The sequence below is a fragment of the Plodia interpunctella genome, chromosome 9 (genome assembly GCF_027563975.2).
Source record: "Plodia interpunctella isolate USDA-ARS_2022_Savannah chromosome 9, ilPloInte3.2, whole genome shotgun sequence".
Lineage (NCBI taxonomy): Eukaryota > Metazoa > Arthropoda > Insecta > Lepidoptera > Pyralidae > Plodia > Plodia interpunctella.
In genome coordinates this window covers 2,273,146-2,293,765 of record NC_071302.1, presented here as the reverse complement: position 1 = coordinate 2,293,765, position 20,620 = coordinate 2,273,146, and the positions used below count along the sequence as shown (strand labels likewise).

Below are 20,620 nucleotides of genomic sequence, written 5' to 3'. Positions count from 1 at the left end.
ACCTACGTCTAATCGCTACACGGCGCGCGCATTCGGGCCTTCATTGTGGCCACCTAAATGCTTGTCGCCTCAGCCATAGGCCAAAGTCACCGTGCGTCCGTTCGGTGTGGATGAGCATTAGGTACATATTATACATGTCGTCTATACAGAAAAAGTTGTTTAATATTCTTAACAAACAACCAATATGCATAGTTTGTAGCATCAGAATAATGAATCTGTAATCTAGAAAAGCTTTAACTTAGCACTGAACTTTGAACACACACTTAACTTTTCTCTATGTCGTCTATTTAGTTAGTGTTAGAGTGCACAACGGATTCAAAAAGTAAGTGTTACTAAAAACCAATGCATTCAGCATTGGGTTTTTATGATGTTTTATATTTTACTATAAAATATAAAGTAGCCAGCCACCAACTGCAATCTTATTACATAACACGCATTACACAAGGATTTTATATTTAGTAAACTCTCATATAATGGAGACGAGGAATTCAGTACAAATTACATTTTTTGTTAGAGCGACGTCAGCTGTTTTAGGATCGAAAACTGATAAGGACTTCGATCATCTTTTATATGCAGTTCACACCAAATGGATAGTCAATTTCTTGGGTTGTGTAAAGATCGTGTTTTATATAAGTACCAATTTACTTATAAAGGTAAGGTATTGCCACAATATGCTAATGTGATGTGGGCACAGCCAGCATGTCTAGGTAGGTACCTAGTGAGGTACCTAACCTACCTAACTACCTAGTAAACTTTTCAGTATTATCTAGTGATGTTACTGATTACTTTGAGTTTTGATTTAGCTAGTTCCACGATATCCTTTTTATAAGTATAAGTTTTCACAGGATAATAAAACTTATTCCACGTACTTATGTCGGCATTTACACGAATGCTAGATTTATATAATTAACAAGTCTTAGATCGTTAAACACATTGAAAAGTAGTTACGCTTTATGAGATAAAGTTTATCGTCAACATAATTGGTAGTTAAATAACCTGTTTTCATTGTTACAGAATCTTATTTCATATTTTCTTTCAAACGATTTTCGTAAAAAGTTCAAGAATAATAAAAAATGCGTTTCTGTTGTTTGACTTGCTTACTTTTTTTTATATGTCTATGTTACGGTAAGTTTTGTTTTATTGAAGGTTTATAAATTCATTTATTCATATTTAGAATGACTGGCCCAATTTTACGATCCTACCTTATCTATCGAATATATACCTACCTGTAGTTTTCTGTTCTTTGATGAGTTTTTCACTCATTTGTGGCATGTGATCTCACCCTTCGATTGGTACTTTTCATTTCCTATGTACGAGGCGACTAAAGGACTCACAGACTCGGCAGCAGATATACAACAATAGCATATCATTCCATATATAATACCTATTCTGCTATGTCATAGGCATTGTGATGTGGATGTGTTTAAGAAGAGGGAGAGAATATAATAATTTTAAATAATTTTCAGGTAAAGATGATGTCATCAAGAATAAAATGGCGGACACAATAATACAAAAGTTATATAACATATCCCTTCACACTTTTGCTAACCGTACAGGTGACGAAAGAGAAAGAGCTTGGAAAATATTTGAAAACAAGTTAAAATCCATATCGTCAAAAAGGTATGGGCCCGAAAATAATAAATATATTTCTTTGATTATGCGTGGTATAAAATCAATGACAAATAACACAAGTTTACCAAATATACAACCGCAAAACCTAGTAAAGTTATCGAAGTCTAACGATGGTAAAAATAACGTCCAAAAACTTTACTCCATGGATAAAGATAAAAGTAATGATATTATCAATAGAAATAAAGATTTAGTCGTTCACAATATAGTTAGCAAGTTGGATAACATAGCGAAAAACATTTTCAACCAGACTGTTGATAAAAAGCATATAATTGAAATTATAAAAAATAAAATTACGGAAATGATGATGAAGAAAAAGCTACATCTTCAGGATAGTAATGACGTAAAGGAATTGGGACACCGCATTGAAAAATATATACAAACAGTGTTAGACAATTTAAAAAATAATTCTAGTAAAATTTCTGATGAAGAATGGGATCCATTTGTGGTGCGTCATGCTAATCAATTCCAGTATTCTACACCTCAATCTTATAATGAAGATTTCAAAGGAGTAACAAGTACGGTCAACTGCGATGTTCTAACGCAACAGGTTTGCACAGCTTTAAAAGCCGCAAACGAATTAATTTGTCCCCTTGACGGTAAAAAAATATCTGTAGATCGTCTTTGTGATGGAGTGAATGATTGTGTAGATCGATACGATGAAAGACATTGTATACAACAAGGTAAGAGTTGCATAATTGTTCTTCAACTTATTTTAACTAACAGCTGCTTGCACAGATTGCTCATTTATATTTACTATTAGTGTTATTACTAATATCACTAATCACTGTAAATATAAATCACAACAATAATAAATTAATTGAATTCACTTTACGCTTTGCTTATCCAGCACATCTAAATATTTGCTGTGATTATCAATAACTCTACCTTACCTAGTTCTTAGCATTTGTCAGGCGTACCAATATGCTATAACGTCATTGTGCTTGTACGCTACAAACAAAAATAAAAGAAAATGGCTACTATTACGATATTGGCTGATGATATACAAAAATTATATAAGGCAGATTAATACCAATTATAACTAGGTAATATGAGTAGGTATGTTAGAGCTAACACTAAAATTATATTTTGTTTTAAACAGCTGTCGAGAAAGTAAAAGATGCGAGACGGTTAATAACAGACATTGAAGATACTGTCATAAGACATTGCGCTAGTACACATATGGATAATTCTTTATTAAGCAAGCAAAGTGATATATTGGGCTCGGTATTGCAATCAGAACTAAATTTTTTGCGAAGACACTCAAATAATGACAGTGATAACACATTTCAAACTGAAGAAATCGTTAAAAAAACTGTCAATGAAGTTGCGTTGGTTTTGAGCTCCCTTTCTATAGGTTTAGAAGGCTCTCTTTGTCCCCGTTATTATGGACAGGATGAAGATGATATTGTAATTGATCCGAAAAATAGTTTATCTATATTTACTGCTGAAAAAAATGACAAAAATGATATTCTCGAAGAGATTAAACCAGAAACCACGACGAGGAAATCAATTAGTCCAAATAAGTGTACGTGCGATAAGGGTTTTTGTACAGACATAAACTGTAGTCAAATGTGTCGCCTTGTGTGTTGGCAAAAACATAGTCTTGGCCATTGGGGGTGCCAGGCGATTGATGGAGGCACCAGTGTGTCGCTAGCTGTTCTTTGTGACGGCAAAACCGATTGCTATGACCAAACGGACGAAGAAGACTGTTCTGTAGGTAAACGCATTCCGATATTTTTGAAACAAAGATATATGAGTACATTTTCTGTATAATTTAGAAATAATTGAAATTACATATTTTCAACGTTTACATTTCTAGGTGACATATCAAGATTTCAAGCTACTAAAATTTACGACGAAATCCTCACAGATTTGTCAATGAAATCTCAAGCCAGTGACATGAAACATGTTCGCAACAACTTTCTGTCACTACGAGCCTCGGTTGCGTATCTCCAAAAAGTAACTACTTCACCCAAACCGAAACCGGACCACGTGAGGACTGTGCGGGATTTATGCTTTTCTGCATTAGTAGCTACTTATAATAAAGTTTTGAGCAAGGGCAATTTCCAGTATTTGGACGACATACATCATTATTTGCTAACGTTGAATGAGAAATTGATATCAGCGCTGAAACGTTCGCACACTGGCAATGAGAAAATAGTGACGTTGGAAGGTTGTTTCTGCAATAAGAACAGGTGTGTGATGGCCAGGTGCCCCAAGAAATGCGAAAGGGCATGTTCCGTGGAGCCCCAATTCATCAGATTCAGCTGTGACGGTACTTCCACCAGCAGTGTCTTCGTGCCATCTAATGCCGTGTGCAATGGAAAAGACAATTGCCCGAAAGGAGAAGATGAAGAAGACTGTAAAAAGGGTTAGTATACTACATTTTAGATACGTTAAACATGACAGGATACTGCGAAACATATTCACGCTTGATCATAGTAGGATCTAGTAGCCAAGTACCTACTCGAGTCAACCCAAATAAGTAGTACATTATATTTTCAAACAGTTACTTTATCTAAAATTGAGCGATAAGAATTTGTTCGGAAACTCGATACACAAGAATGAAGCTGAGAAAATTTTGTTCAATTAACGTTCCTAAGTTTCAAGATGCAGTAAATATGGCACATACATCTACTTATATCTACTTATACATTGTACCATTATGTACCTGAAAATCCTAAAATCATTTGCCTATACAAAATTGCAGAAATGTGTCGATCCCATCACTTGGTGGTTTTACGTCACAATCTCAATAATGTCGGAGAAAGGGAAAAAGGGACAGCATTGGGAGCAGTTCTGGATGTTTGGAAATCTAAGGTTTGTTGTAACTACCTACTGTGTGTCATTTGGTGTTTGCGGCAAGAAGGGGAGAAGGCAGTGACTATTTCTAAATGAATTAACTTTGTTCTTCTGTTCCTATACAAGTTCCTGCGAAGGTTCCTTCAAAAGACAAAGAAATATTCAGATGTATCACTCTCAGGAGCAATGTATCTGAATATTCATTATATGATGGAGGAGAGAAAGAAAAACAGAATATGCTTTCATAGGCGATAGGCTAGCATCCTACATAACAATAATTAATCACAATTTCATCAATAAGTCCGCCTTATAGCGTGGCCTTCGAGTTTCACAACTTGTATCTTATCTTGGTGTACCCCAGGGATAAACACGTGATTACTATATTTGAGTATTTTCAGATGGAAATCACAATAAAGTTAGCGGAAAGCAACGGTCGTCCGACATTGCCGATGATCCGTGACGTGGTGGACACGCTGACCAGGGACCTGGTGGCCACCTACGCGTCCTTACAAAGCAACAAAACTGAAACCAACACCTTCAGAATCTTCTTCGACCTGTCGCAAAGAATCTTGAGAGTATTAAAGTCTTGCCAGTGAAATTTGGCTTTTATTTAACAGACCAATAAGGTGTACTGAGGTTTGTATGTCTAAAATGAGGAGAAAAACTTTCCCTTTTAGAAGTACCATTGATTAGAATTCATGGTATGCTATGGATACACTTTTACATAACCAGGGCCCTCTCTAATCTGAGTTTTTTCCTTGTTGCTTGAGCCCAGCCAGGGTCATATCAAGATTCCATTCTACCCGAATTCCTGCTTTCTTCCTCCATGGAGAAATTCTACTGTAACAATGGAAATTTTTCCATAAGCTTTTTTGTCATCTCTTTCACAGTTTGAATACACCTAGATCAGTTATTTTATTAATGAACACTTTACAAAGATAATGTCCAAATAAAAACATCTATTTATTGTAATTAAAATAACATTAAAAGTATAGAGAAAATACACACTTATTTTGATAATTAAACAGCTCCGAAAGAACGAAGTTTTACTAATTTCACGGCTGAAAACCACAATACATTACGAAATATGTAGACACATTGAGTACATAGTTTGTAATCATGAACAGTGCGGGTGTGTAGGTGAGTCATACACTCACACGTCGAAATACATACCTGTCAAGATAAGATACAGGTATATTCGTGGCACATTCGCGTCTCGAGATTAGCAAGGATCTGTCATCGCAAACTATGGCTGGTGAGTTATATTTGTTTGTTTACAATTATCACTTAAACATACTCTTCTATATAATAGTATCACATTTAACTGGTGTAAAAACTTAGAGTGGTTTAATAACTATTAGGTTGTAAGTATGTTTCAAATCGTTTTACTGCCTTTATCTAAATCTGTTTATGATTAAAGTATTATTTGTAAAAAAATATGTCATCGTAGTCTCTAAACGGATATACCGATTTTGATTTAGTTATTTTGTTTCATAATTGACAAGGTAAAAATAGGCTTACCTACGCCTGAAATTTTGGGAAATAACTGCGAAAATACTGGTGCTAAATCCATCTCAAAAGTGTTATTAGCCATGTTTTAATTATTTTTTTTAATATTTTATGACGATAGCTGTAGAAACCTGCCGCTGGGTGAAAGGCTGTCTGAGTCAGAGCAGCGTGCCCCCAGGAGCCCTACTGGTGGGCTGCGATACGGACCACGAGGAGGTGTTCGCGGGGAGGGCGGAGCACGAGGGGCACACCGTGCCCGCCTTGGTCATACCCTCGAAGAATACCTGCTTTATTTCTCATGAGGGAGAAGAGGTCGCTGTAGACCGATTTGAGGTAGGCTTGGTGTTTTCATTCTTATAGCTATTAATGGTTCTATCTCCAGGGATAAAATAGCAGGTTTTTATTTATTTATTTAACTTTATAACAAAAATGTATAGGTGTAATTAAAGCCTAGGGCTTTTTCTATCAGTTAACTGACAGAGTGATACTGAGAAAGTTACCGGAAGTGCAAAATTTAGGTATATTACACTGATTATATAGTTTCGGGGCTTCATAGCCTCGAATGCAATTGAGAATATGTAAAAATGGAAAGAGATCCCATAGAAATGGTGCTCGTTAGGGAAATATCTATTTTTGTTGAATTTTTTCATCAGTAAAAGTTATTTTGTTTCTTGCGTGAACTCTTTTCTGCCTCAATGGTTGTAGGTCCTGGTTCCAGCCAAACTATGCTGGCAAGTCACATACGACGGGATGGCACCACCTGCTGCAGTCGAAGCCGGGGAGACGGCAGACGGAGAGAAGGTCTACTACGGCAGAGTCTCGCAAGATGGCGTCACGGTGCCAGGGAAGGTATTACCACAGATTACGTAATAGCAAAGATACATATTCATGTAAAACGGGTTAGGTGCTGGCATGTGCAACGTGCTATAACTGAAAAGCCTGCTACTTGCATGTTTAGTATTACGTGCACAGAGCTGACATGCTAGACCAAAGGTCAATGGGAAGAATTACCAGTTTATAGCCCCATCTCTTGATTGACTTTTACGGGGGTAGAAGCAGCTGGAACATTCTGTTTATCTTTCACTCTTAGAACAGCACGGAAGACACTTGTCATGTTGGTTTTACACTATCCCAACAAATAGGACTTGAGCGGGTATTGAAACCGCGGGAAGAGTGAGTTAGATTCCGGGTTCCTGAATTTTGACATCTCATTATTTTTTATTACAGTGGTTGTTATGATTCCAGATCCAAGCCAGTCTAGGCGGCTGCGTGTACGCAATTGACGGGGAGGAAAGGACTGCGAGCGAGTACGAGTGTCTTGTCTTCGTTTGAGTCGGCTTTTGTTTAGGGAAACAAATAACAAATATTATTATTTTTGTACATTATACCTCTCTTAATTGTATAAAAAATATTTTTACCCGCGGACCCATTAGTTAAGCGATAGGTTTGCTTTTTTTTAATGTCTATATAATTTATGACATGGTTATGTTTATAATTTGTACTGAATGTTACGAACAAATTAGTTAATCTAATAATGTTGAATTTAAATTTTATATTTGTCTAAGCATGTAATAAAATTGTTATTGTCGTACAAATGCATTTCAATTTTCATATTTTGCCATTTATACAACTATCTACAAAAATCGACGATACATTTAATTACTAAATCTAGCTAGTTATATATAAATAAACAATTCAATTCACATACTGGGCTTTAAATAAAAACGAAACTACATAACTGACCAATTATTAAACGAAACCAACGTAATCAAATTTAACTAACTTTTCCTTAACAATAAAATAAAATCACTCTTTACACGTTAACAATAGGCGGGAATCTCATCTGTCATTGAAAAAATATTTAAACTTAGAACGCATCATGACTTATTCTTTTCTCAGTGGCCATAGTGTATCAAATATAATTCCTGGACAATAACTGATTTACAAAGATGGCGGATTCTCAACTCAATGAGGGCTCAACTGCGACCATTAGTCGTAGCACCCTGCTACGCCACTCGTAGCACAGGGCGTAAATAATTTTACAATGTCGTAGACCTGCCTTTTCATTTCCAGTGGAAATATAATTTTTAATTGCCGATATATTTCACACGTTAAGTAATAAGAAGCGGACCCAAGGCTCCGACGTTTAACGGTTGGGAAGCAACCTTTAAGAGTGAATGATATTGAAATAAATTACCGAGTAATGAAATGTAAATCAATAGATTTGAAATAAAAATTTGCTCTTAACTGAGTGGAATTAGTATAACACCATAAGAATGAAAGAAATGTGGTCAAGAAAAAAATTGGTTTAAGGTTTAGCTCATTATCTTTAGTAGTAGCTAACTAGGTAAACAAAATAGACTGTAGCGAATTGTGTCCATGTTGAATCTTATTCAGCCTTGTATATCTACTTAAAGTCGGTAAGTGTAGTGAATATTATTTCCTAATTTTGACCTGTTAAGTATAAATTCAAATGTAATATTTCAAACAAATGTTATTTACCTAATGGAATAGATTAATAGTTTTATGTTTATCGTTTCTAGCTTTTGGCAATGTAAATATAGTACGGGAACATATTTTTGTATTTCTCTCTGTATATCATTGGAAATTCCTGATTCAAATTTAAGCTTTAAACCGATTGAAAAAATAAAAATAGAACATGTTTATTTTTGAAATTACTCATAAAACCATCAATGATCCCACTTTTCCAATTAAGCCAGCCAGTGCTATCAGCCTGTTATCTGCCAGATAATATTTGTACATAAGTGTGAGATTGGCTTCGATAGTGTCAGTGTAGTACCGCAGTTGGATCAGTTCGCATCGCCATGAGAGGTGAGTCGAGATAACAATCTTTCTAGAGCGTCACGCGGTTACGTTGTTTTCCGAAAGATACTGATAATGGACATACTATTTGTCTTTCTTTTCACTGGCGTCAGATTTTATTCAAGTCAACTAAAGGCATCTGATATGACTTTCACAACTACCTATTGCGTCAAGTGACAAATAATCGCATGATAGATTAGGTTTTGGATTTGGACACGTATTTATTATATTGAAAACGTGGCATTGAAAAGATAAAATATTAATGTTTCACCGGTGTTTTTCAAGGAAAATTCAATCAAAATAAGTTTATGAGATACTTTACAATGAAATTGCGTATATCAAAAGTAAAAGAGGCTCAAATTCCCAGTTATTGTGGATGGCTTTTTGTTTTAGAATTATGTGGATGTTGTTTATATTTGAATTTATTTTTTTTATTATTAAGTGTAGTAATAAGATTTCACCTAGGTCCTTGTTTATCAGTGTATGGAAACATGACTCATTATAGAGCATAGATGTATCCTTTGATCTAATTCAAGTATTAGTTATTATTTGTTCACGAGACAGGATGATAAGGATGCACATATTTAGGTGGGCACGACATTTCGAATTACAATAAAAGAGAAATACAATGAAAGCAATAGACAATGTATGAATGAAACTGGTGATTAGCGTGTGCGGTCAATGCCTATATCTAATTCCTAGCCATGAAAATCTATTAAATTTCTCTCTTTAGTGATAAGTAATCGCTAAATAAAACATTGTTACAAATTGACATTCTGTTCTGGATATCACAATTTTACTGACTCGGCGCTAATATATTGTTAATTATGGGTATAAAACGTATCTAGTCGTGGAATACCATATCTAGACGAGTAAGTGCTAAAAACAACACTCGACCATTTGTGTATAGGGCAAACAATGACGATACCGATACAGTGGAACAAATACTTGACGCTAATATTATCACAAGTGCAATTCAAATGTAAATACATTCGGCCATCTTGGGCTTTGTCTTATGCGATTCGTAATAACTTGTTTACTGAAATATTAGTTAGCATGCTTGATTTATCCGCACCTATATCTAGACACAAAGTTATATGCATCTGAAAGTTCTTTCTTACATTATTGACTCAAATATTTTCTGGTATTTTACTTATTAATTGTTTTGGAACACGCAAAATACAAAGAAAAACCATTTACTATGAAATAAGTCTTAGCCGTCCTTTCGTCGGGCGTATTTACTGCCCATCGTTGTTTCGTTTTATGGCATTAAATAAAAATGTAAAATAAATACTTACAACGCGCCATTTTACAATGGTTATCATACGAATACTTATCCGCCATTTAATTTCATCACATATTTATTACCTGACTATAGCAATTTCCTGGAATCCGAATTATCGATGATAATTACTATCAACCGGATAACAAATGTAACACCTAAGTAAACGCAAAAAAGAATATTCTAACCTAAAAATGTACATTCAGGACGTCCGTATTACGGTTACGGCGGGATGCCACCGCCAGCCTACGGTTACCCGTACCCACCCCCTGGTCCCGGCCAGCCTTATCCTCCCCCCCATCATCCATATCCACCTGGATACCCCGGAGTTTTCTATCCCATGGACCCTGCCTATTTCTACCCTCCTGGGGGAGTCCAAGTCGTGGACAATGCTGAACCAGCGGAGATTGTGCCCCAATTGCCCGGAGAGACTGTCGAGTTACCCTGGAGTAAGTGCAGCAGAGAGATAACGCCTTGTATCATCCTTGTCAGGTTAGGTGGATGTCTCTGTTGTCTTGTCGTCATTTATCTTAATTAAAGAAAAATAATCTTTTAGAATGTGATAATAAAATCATCAAAATACATTTCATCATTATCATAAATGGTTTTTGCGATGATAGATCATCAAGATATGTTTCAGTAATAGTCTTTAAAGTTATGAAAAAAAACAACAAGTTTTACGATTCAAGAGCCAGCTATGTGTTACTAAATTCGTATGACTTTATCATTAATCATACTTTATCTTATCCATAATCTACTGACACAGAGCTGCTAATATTTCTGTTCAAAGTATACCTATCGAATAACTTAGTTATAAAAATGGGTGAATCTTATATGTTTTCAAATTTATCAATATCCACAAGTTTGAGTATCACCATTCATTTTATTTTGATAATAAATGGTTACGTAAATTTGAGAATCACATTTTACATCCAATTCATGTCCTTGTCACCATCATCAACTTCAAAATGTGAACCAGCTTTCATGTTAAAGGTGTTATCTCTTAGCTTAGTGGGTGTATGAAAATTGAATCGTCCATCAATTTGGGCCAATTCTCTTTATGGTTGATTGATCCTTGACCTTTCACCAATCTCCTTATCCTGAACTTAGTTATAATCATAATTTTAGCGTTCGCGCTATAACACTTTTAGCCATAACGTTGTGAAAGTAATGCTTATTAGTGTTAGTCTTAACAATATTAAGCCGTACAGAGTTTTGGCCAAAATTTTCACATATTGTAGCATTTCTTTCACAAGCGCAATTTCTTGCATGCATTGGGAACCATTGAGCATACCAGTTTCTTTAGTACCTATGTATACTATTTTATATGGTACAACAAGCACTTAAATAGTTTCTTGTTTATCTTTATCAATATTCATCTCATTTTGCTATTGTACACAATTTCAGTTAATTATGAAATCAAAGCTTGCATCGGTCTTGTCATGTCTTTTCATATGAAAAATTCTTTTTTTATTGGGCATAAAGCTAAATTACGTGATCATAATTAGCATCAATTTCATTTCAGGTACATACAAGTGGGTGCCAGCTTGCCTGAGCCAGAACAGTATTCCTCCAGGGGCTCTCCTGGTGGGGCGAGACGCGGATGACGCAGAGATCTATGCTGGAAGAGCTCGCCATGAGGGCGACGTCCTCCCTGCGAAGGTCATTCCTTCCAAGAATGCTTGCTACATCTGCTATGGAGGCGAGGAGATCCTAAAAGATCAATTTGAGGTAAATATAGAATAGTGGAAAGGAAAAGAGAAAGTGTTTGGAGAGTACATTATGTATGTAATAAATTGGATGATCAACAAAAACCGAATTGTTGCTGTTTCTGGATACAATTATTCGTTTACCATCTTTGGTTTATTACATAAGAAAAATCCGATATCCGCAATAATGTATTGTTTAATTATTACGCGTTAATATCGTCAAGGATAAGCGTGCCAATGTTCAGATTCTTGGGTCATACCGATGATGAGATTGTAATATAACTGGTGACAATTCCAGGTGTTGGTGCCAGCAATGTTCTCGTGGCAGTTCTCATCGAACGGGCAGATTCCCCCCGGCGCGGTGGAGGCGGGCGTCACAGCCGACGGGGAGAAACTATACTTCGGCAGGGTCACGCATGATGGAGTCACCACTCCTGGAAAAGTACGTATAATGATTTTGGTAAACATTGCTTTTAGTATTAATCGTACAAAGGGCGACGTAAAGATATTGGTAAAGAAAGTTGAATAAATCAATAAATGTCACAGATCTAAGTACCTATATTTTCTAGTCTCTCTACTCTCTAAGGCAATCTTGTCAGGTAGGCAGTAGCTAACTCATGACAATTTCATAGTGAGTAGGTAATTATATATTATTATTAGAACTGATGTTAGCACATTCCGTTGTCAATATAGTACTTTAAAGAGTATAGTGAAGCTATTATCAGAAATACTTTTAGTGAACCATTATCTATTTTGGAGAATTTTAGAAGCTGCATCTGATTGCTTTGATAAACTGTTTTAATTTATTTCTTATTACGACTAATTATACTTGATGTGGTGGTCCCCTCGTCCGCTATCTAGAGGTCCTGGGTTCAATTAACAGCCTGATCAAATGTTTGTACTTTGTATGACAGCCTGCGTTCTGGTTGTGTTCTGAGTGTTTCTGTTTGTGTCCGACCCGAGGTTGGAAAAGCTTAAGGCTTAGTGTGGGCCGTTGAGTGTTATATATTTATTAACAATGCTAAAACAAGTAAAACTATACAAATTTCAGGTCCAGCCCAGCCACGGCACCTGCTACTATCCCTTCGATGGCGAAGAGAAGAACTCAAACGAATATGAGTGCCTAGTCCTAATATAAAATAAGTGTTTATAACGAGATTCTACATAGGTACAATTTGCTGATAAGACATGTAGTTGCGCTTGGATGGTTGAAGGAAATCCAAAGAATTGAACAGTACAACAATTTTGTCTTTTATTATTTTATTATAATTCACATTTACTTCAGCAGTATGTCCCCCAGATGTTTATTTTCTGTTTAGTTTTGACACCATTAGGTATTATTTTAACAATGGTGATATCCAATTTTTGTTTTAGTTAAGTTTGTCACTTAGAATTTTGTACTATTTTAGATTGGATTATGTGCAGTTTTTATTTAGTTATTTATCTTTTTGATTGTAAGTATATCAAAAGTATGACGATTATGATTAAATCTGACTGGAAGCAATATTTTATAATACTTTTAAGATTGTATATTAGGTTTTGTTTCGTTAAATAATATTGTGTTTTTTTTTTCATTAGCGCCATTTTATTTGTCCCTTAGCTTATCTGAACTAATACTAAATATATTTTGGCATATATTTGGTTTAATTTTTAGCAATATATATGCAAGTTTCCTCACTATGTTTTCCTTTACCAAAAGCAAGCGGTGGACGATGTAAACTGCTATATACTAGTATGAGTTACATTGGTATACAAACTTATGTGGCACAAGTAGGAATCGAACCTGCGACCTTTCGGTTCACAGGCGTCTTAACTTGACACCACCACTGCTTCGTAAGTAGCTCGTATTTAGTATCTAATTTAACCATTTTCAAAATACATGTTTAAGTTTTAGTGTTGTGAAAATATTATCATTTATCATTTAAATTGGTATGGATATTGTGACTATTATATAAAAGCTAAAATAAAAAACAATAGTACCTAACATTGATATAATTATCTCACAGAAGTGTCAGGAATGTGGGACAAGAACATGATAGAATAAAGTGTCACTTTCCATAATCAGCCTTAATACGCAGGTAGTACCTATGTGACTGGTAACACAAACACAGTTAAGATTGTATGGTAATGAAATCAGTATTTATATAGTTTATACAGTTATTCCTTGCTTGGTTCTTTCAACGTTCAATACCCACTGTAGAGAGAGATAGCGACAATGCAAAGATCCTGATCCTGACCTGACCTGGCCAGATAATATATTTTTATTAATAAGTGTTAAAGTTTGTTATGTATAAGTATTTTTTATTACGAGTACCTAACTACTTAGTAATTTTTCTTTTGTCTTTTTGACGTCGGGCCAATCTCTACATCTACAGCAAATACGATCTTGACTTAGAAACTCAGTGACATATTGTTAAGATAAATTAAATATTTTATAAATAAAAACAAAATATGCAATGACATTACACAATATGCACACCATTATCGCACCTTGCGCAGGCGCCGTCCATACAGATTGCAGTCATTTTCTCTCGCACAACAGACCGACAGACACGTCAAATTTGTGCAAAATTGTGGTCTTAGTAAAAAAAGACGCGATTCAGTTTGTTTATGTAGGAAGTGAACTATTTGAGCATGAAGGTTGTGGTTTATCTTTTGATGTTGGGTAAGTGATCTTTACTTTTTATTGGTAGTTAATACAGCTTACAAACGTAATTAGCTCACGAGAAATTATTATATGCAAAGTATTTCATAGTAGTTAATCGAAAATGTAAAAAATGGTGCCGATTTATCATAAAGATGGTTTCTATAAACCTTGTTATTACTGATATATACTTACTGCAAAAAATACTTTGGTCGTTAATAAAAATAAAAGTAGGTTCCGGTAATTAAAACTATAAAACTTTTTGATAAAAATAAAACCTTCATACAAGTATAAACAAATAGTTTTTCGTTCACATCTGTCATCCCGTGAAAATATTTTAAATTAAGAAATAAAAAAATACTTTTTTTTTGTTGGTTGCCAATGCAACATCAAACCTGAACAAAATCTACATAACACGTAGTTTTTAATATAAAAAAATCAGTAATTTCTCTAGTCTATGATAACAAAAGAACTTAGAGTGGGTTGCACCAGTCAACTTTGACGTTAACCTGCCTAACGCTAACCTGCGCAGGAAAATGCAATGTGCGCATTTTGTCTAAAATACGGCCATTTGGTATAAAAGGCGGCACGTAGGTTAAAGTCAACATCGGTTTGCATATGTAAATACATATAACCGTACACAGAACACAATTTACCATTCCAAGGAAATCTGAGCAGTTGTAAGAAGAGACACGAGCAAAGCCACAATGTACTTATATAATCTGAAAGAGAATTATAATGATCAAGTAATACGTTATAGACCGGGAGGGCTCCCTAAAGCTACCTATTCGATCGAACATCGCTTAGATTCAACTTTATTAAACTTAAATGTGATAAAAGACGTAGCTGGCGGCGCGATAGTGGGATATCTTATTAATTCATATTTGCATGTACTGGTTTTGTTCGGGGTTGTGGCGCCGAAGAACCGTCACCCTACATAGAGCGATTTTAATACCTAAGGACTAGACATAATTGCTCCGTCGTCGTCCGTTGCGTTGTCGCCCGTCGACGGATCAACGTAGAACAACGCAGAAATTGTCTGGAGCCTTCTGGAGTGTTTCTCAGAGCGTTCCAACCGCTACGGCCCCGCTGTCATTACAATCTGTCAAATTTCTTGAGTAAGGAATCATTTCCAAAATCAATCTTTCATAAAATTGTCATTATCATAGTACAGATTAATTATATCAAAATCAGATAGTAAAATTAATTCTTGTCTTTGTTAAAATTTGAAAAATTGTAATGGCATCGCGGCCGCTGCGGTTGCAACGCTCTGAGGTCACACGTCATGTCAAAATCTGGATCGACAACGCTATTATACTCATACCTAACTCGGGTTATATCTATAGGTTTCAGCGGTGTGACGCCAGATTGGATAGGGGAATGTGACATGGCTCCCTTCTACGAGGAGCTGGGTTGTAGTCCCATGCATCCTTTTTACAAAACCTCGGTCTGCCCTCTCGCCTACAAGTGTCCTGACCTGCATCCAGATCCTAACATGTGCTACTACAAGTAAGAATATTAATATCAACAAGGTTAATTTTAAAGTAAGTAAGTTTCCATTAGAAAGTTTATACCATGAACGATACCGTTTGTTCTACGAATGTTTATATTTCTCAACACATTAGATAAAAAATATTTTTTAAGTTATTATTGCAATGTCCTTACATTTGACCTCCATGTTAGCGCCGCCCCGTAATCCAAGCCCGCGATCAATATTGAGTGTTTGGTATTGGAATAGATAATTAAAACTTAGATTTATTTTTGTATGAAAGTAAATTTTAACAAACACTTGAAAAGCAGGCATGTGTTTCCTAATTAAATGTTTGGCAGTTAGTTAACACCTGTGTTTTATCATACCTATTGTATTTGTGGCAAGGTGTTGAATGATTGTGCCAGAAGTCCAGACTTTATTCTAATAATCTTCATACATTTATTACCTATGTATTGATGTACTTATTGATAGGTACATGTTTTCTATCCGCCGTAAATACACTAGGACAGCACGTTTAACACACAAACAGCTTTGTTATTAGTACCTACCTAAGTATCGATTTGCCATATTCGATCATAACATCGTTAAATGATAACAATCGCATCGTTTGCACCACGTACGGAATAATGATGATGGTCCGTGGCTTAAGGAATTAGACATGCTATGATTTGCATCTTTATGTGATGATGTTTCAGAAGAAAATCTATTTTTTTATTTAAAACTGCACTAACTGACTCCTGCCTGACGCACTGATTGGTTATATCTGTATGGCATAAAACACACACAACTTTCTTGGCTTTATTTATTTAATTTATTTATTTGGGTTAATAAACGGTTAAACAACTCTTAAAACTAGTGGGGTTAACAATATATTAACTTAAGTATAACCATCAACGTTATCATAGTACAATGTTGAACGTGTGTCTATATCTGTGTACTGATTGAGGTTAAAGAAAGTAGAAACTTATAATTATGATTCATTCAACGCTGCTTACCAAATTATTAATTTAAAAGGGGAATATACAGATAGGTAAGAATGCGCCTAACATAAGTACCGTTCAATGGACCACCGGACAATATAAGAAATATTAATGGAGTGATTTGCCATTACCTTCTCCATTTCATTAATCCAAGCAATGTGCAGGTTTCCTCACGATATCGTCGCAGCAAGTGAGTGTCTATGAAAACTACATGAGTCAGATTGGTACACAAACTCATGTGGCACGAGTAGGATTCGAATCTGGAGCCTTTCGATCCATAGGCGGGTTTAACCATTCCTGAGGAAGGTTTAGGTCTGTGTATAATTTATTATATTTTTACCCGAGCGAAGCCGGGACGGGCCGCTAGTTAATGCTAATTACACAAAAAAATATATGCAAAAAGAGTAAGGAAAGAAATTTTACATCGATATTACAAAAAGAAAAATCTTATTAATATTATAAATGCTAAATTTCGTAAAATGTATGTATGTCACACTTTCACGCAAAATGTACTGGACCGATTGTTATGAAATTTATACACGGGTAGAAAATAACCTGAAATAACATATAGGCTACTTTTTATCTCGAAACTACCATGGGAGCGAAACCCCGAAGTAAATAATAAAACATTCAGAAATTGGTACATTATATCGAAGAACAGGACATAAGACAAGTGCAAGCCTTTTGATAGCACCAAATCAGCGAGAGTCACTCGGCCTCGCGAAATATGTTTTTGCCGAGGTCTCGAGACTTGACGGCCGGAGGTGGTGACCTCAACCTCGACCGGTAGAAAACCCAGACCTTGGCATTGTCCACTTTGATTGGAAGTGGGGCTTCCAATCTCGGTATTTATTCAATTAGTTTTTAATCCTGTACCCTGCGATATACATTGGGACCCGCGGGTTTTGCGAGACTGGATTACAAAGCATGCTTACCAGTCTTGCGCTGATAGTTGTTATATTTTTTCGGGTGTTTGATTACAATAAACTGTGTAATTTAATTGATCTCATGCTAATAAGTAGTATAAATATAACAAAGGTTTCTTCATTAAAAATCCAAGTGGACAGTGAAAGAAAAGCTTTATAGGAGAAAAAGGGAAAAATAAACTAGAAAAACAGGCACTATATTCCAAGAACGTTATATGTATACAGCACATCAACCTACTCAAATTCATTGCAAACTCGCCGCTATTACCGCGCATTATAGTCGATGTGCTGTTGACTGTACATAAACTAAAATGATATTTCTAAATTATCATTAAACTAGCGGCCCGTTCCGGCTTCACTCGGGTTCTTCTTCATAGTCTTGTTCCTCATGGTTGAGGGTCGTGGTCATTACGTGGAATTAAACACACACAACAACTTTCTTGGCATTAGTAATGGAGTGGTTTGCCATTGCCTTCTCCATTTCTCACACAAGTTAAGAATCACTTATACATATATACCAGCCTCAGGAATCACATAACATTAGTTTTAAAGATCTAAGCATACATAGGAACAGACAGCGGGAAGCCACTTTGTGTCTTACTATGTAATTTTTTTTGTGAATACCTCAAAACAAAAAGGTATTCTGATGAAAAAATTAACCTATTTACCTACTTCTCAATTTCCAGAGGGGTGCCATACAAGGACGGGTCGAGCATCCCCGACGCGGAGATCCTCAACCCCTGCACCAAGGCATGTAGCTGTCAGGTCAAGGAGGGGGTCCGGTTCAATTGTGCGATGGTCGACTGCGTGCAGAGCTTCGATATAGACCTTCAAACACCGTGCGTCAGAACTTATGAATTATGGTCGTGTTGCACAACTGGCACTGTTTGCGGTGAGACCCTTTATTTCATTAACCTCCAACAGATAAAAAATAAAATAAAAGTAAAACAAAGTTCGAGCCTAGTACAAAGTGCCAGCTGACTCCGCTCTTCCATATAATAGGTCTTACTTATAATAGGTCATAGAATGCACTGAAAATATGTTACAATTCATAAATTTTGTGTTTATTTGCAGGAGAGAGCTTGAGTATGTATATCTGTCTGTGACACTGGAGCTCCCGGACGAATGAGCTAATAATATAAGTTGCTTTCAGGCAAATTTTGAGGACTTATTTAATTGAGTGTATAATACCTATGACCAGTTCACCTCAATTAAATGTGAATTTTTTTCGATGAATGAAATTTTATGAACATTAGAAGGTCTTGGAAACAATATTACACAGAAACAAGATTGTACAGTCTACTATATTGTGTGTATTTTGGTGCAGTTTATTGCGTAGCTTCTTCACCTTCACCTGCGATTTGAATATCGGCAGTAAACTAGATTTTCAGTGAAATTTTTACGTCAATAAATCTTTATTAACTTCCTCAACATAGGTTGAAACGGACTATGTGTGAAAATATGTATTAAGTTGTATCTTATACATTTCAGGTGAAGACGCCGTCGCCAACTTGAAAACCTGCAAAGTTGATGGCAAAACTTACAGAGAGGGTGAAACTTTCGAGCCAATAAACACGAGGAAGACCTGTGTCTGTACGGGTGATTGGAACGGCACCATTGTAGACACATACTGCAGGGACATCAACTGCGGCCTGGAGATCCATGACCAGGACAAATTGGCGAAGAAGTGTGCGCCGGTGTTCGTGCGGAATACGAGGGGTTGTCCCTTCGGATTCGAGTGCCGTAAGTATTTTTTACTATTTTGAAGTTAAGTGTGCAAAGCATATTTCTGTCTGAGATATTTAAAACCAAAGCAAGGATCAGCCCTGTGATTCTCCATCTATCTCCACGCCAAAAATTACCTCAATAGGTATTAGATTGAGCTCCGTTCTGGTGTGAGAGAATGAAAGACACACTTTCACTTTTGTATCATTGAATATGGATTTTTTAGCTTGGCTTCAACTTCCAGAATCTCCCACATCGAAGGTGGTTCCCGGGCTGAACAGCCTAGGGGTCAACGTGGAGTGTGCCTTCGGAAATATGACTCTGCGTGTCGGAGACGAGGTCACGGTGGACGATGCCTGCATGAAGTGCACCTGCACGATGCCACCTTTTGTCTCCTGCATTATAGATTTGTTCTGTGATAATGATGAAAAAGAGAAAACAGACAATGTATATTACTAGATATGGGGTTCCACTCCCGCAAAAAAATTACAAACCCTATGTGCAATTCCAGTTTATATTATACCTGTCTACTAAGTTTCATCTAAATCTGTCTAGTATGTTTTGCGTTATTGAGTCATATCTACATAAATACTTGTATTTATAGATCATATTCGCATTTATAAATATTAGTAGGACATGCAGATATATAGGTTTTATTATCCGATGTAAGTAGTTGTGGTGCCAAACGATATAGGTACTTAAAATTGCAATTCTTAAACACGGATCCCTAAAAACAGTGGAAGGTAAAAGAATTTCGGGTGAACATTTTTTTTTTATTGAAATACAATTGTTAAAATGTAGGTATATGGGGCAATGAGGTCAGACATTACCACTCAAACGTAATTAATGAGTATGTGTGTGTAATGAATCCGAATTTAAATTAGCTCATAAATAAAAGCTGAGAAACTGAAAAAAAGTAGGCTAACCAAGATGTTTTAAAAACAGATTAAAAATATAAGACAAAAACTGTTGCAGGAAGAAAAGTGTGTATTCTAGATTTACTTCATCTCAAAATTAATTTATGTACTTAAGTTGTAGGTATAATTTAATTTATATTTAGTATAAAAAATACATAATTTAATAAATGCTTACCTAA

The 20,620-nt window shown here is 35.7% G+C and overlaps 3 protein-coding genes across 3 annotated transcripts; all 3 read left to right on the top strand.

Moving 5' to 3' along the window:
- The first annotated feature begins 426 nt into the window (after nucleotides 1–426).
- LOC128672286 (uncharacterized) lies at nucleotides 427–5,060 on the top strand. The gene is made up of 7 exons (XM_053749334.2): nucleotides 427–653; nucleotides 1,015–1,125; nucleotides 1,467–2,312; nucleotides 2,732–3,349; nucleotides 3,452–4,003; nucleotides 4,343–4,452; nucleotides 4,833–5,060. Exons 2-7 carry the CDS (start codon nucleotides 1,074–1,076, stop codon nucleotides 5,028–5,030), a joined length of 2,376 nt encoding a protein of 791 aa, XP_053605309.1. The 5' UTR covers nucleotides 427–653; nucleotides 1,015–1,073; the 3' UTR covers nucleotides 5,031–5,060.
- A 476-nt stretch (nucleotides 5,061–5,536) lies between these two features.
- On the top strand, nucleotides 5,537–13,329 carry LOC128672666 (uncharacterized). The gene is made up of 9 exons (XM_053749959.1): nucleotides 5,537–5,689; nucleotides 6,065–6,276; nucleotides 6,649–6,792; nucleotides 7,189–7,269; nucleotides 8,730–8,775; nucleotides 10,255–10,497; nucleotides 11,574–11,779; nucleotides 12,056–12,199; nucleotides 12,809–13,329. Exons 1-9 carry the CDS (start codon nucleotides 5,683–5,685, stop codon nucleotides 12,893–12,895), a joined length of 1,170 nt encoding a protein of 389 aa, XP_053605934.1. The 5' UTR covers nucleotides 5,537–5,682; the 3' UTR covers nucleotides 12,896–13,329.
- A 133-nt stretch (nucleotides 13,330–13,462) lies between these two features.
- Nucleotides 13,463–20,547, top strand: LOC128672290 (uncharacterized). Its single transcript, XM_053749338.1, has 5 exons — nucleotides 13,463–14,422; nucleotides 15,748–15,910; nucleotides 18,486–18,691; nucleotides 19,291–19,542; nucleotides 19,769–20,547. The coding sequence occupies exons 1-5, from the start codon at nucleotides 14,392–14,394 to the stop codon at nucleotides 19,981–19,983; spliced, it is 867 nt and encodes a 288-aa protein (XP_053605313.1). The 5' UTR covers nucleotides 13,463–14,391; the 3' UTR covers nucleotides 19,984–20,547.
- The last annotated feature ends 73 nt before the right edge of the window (nucleotides 20,548–20,620 follow it).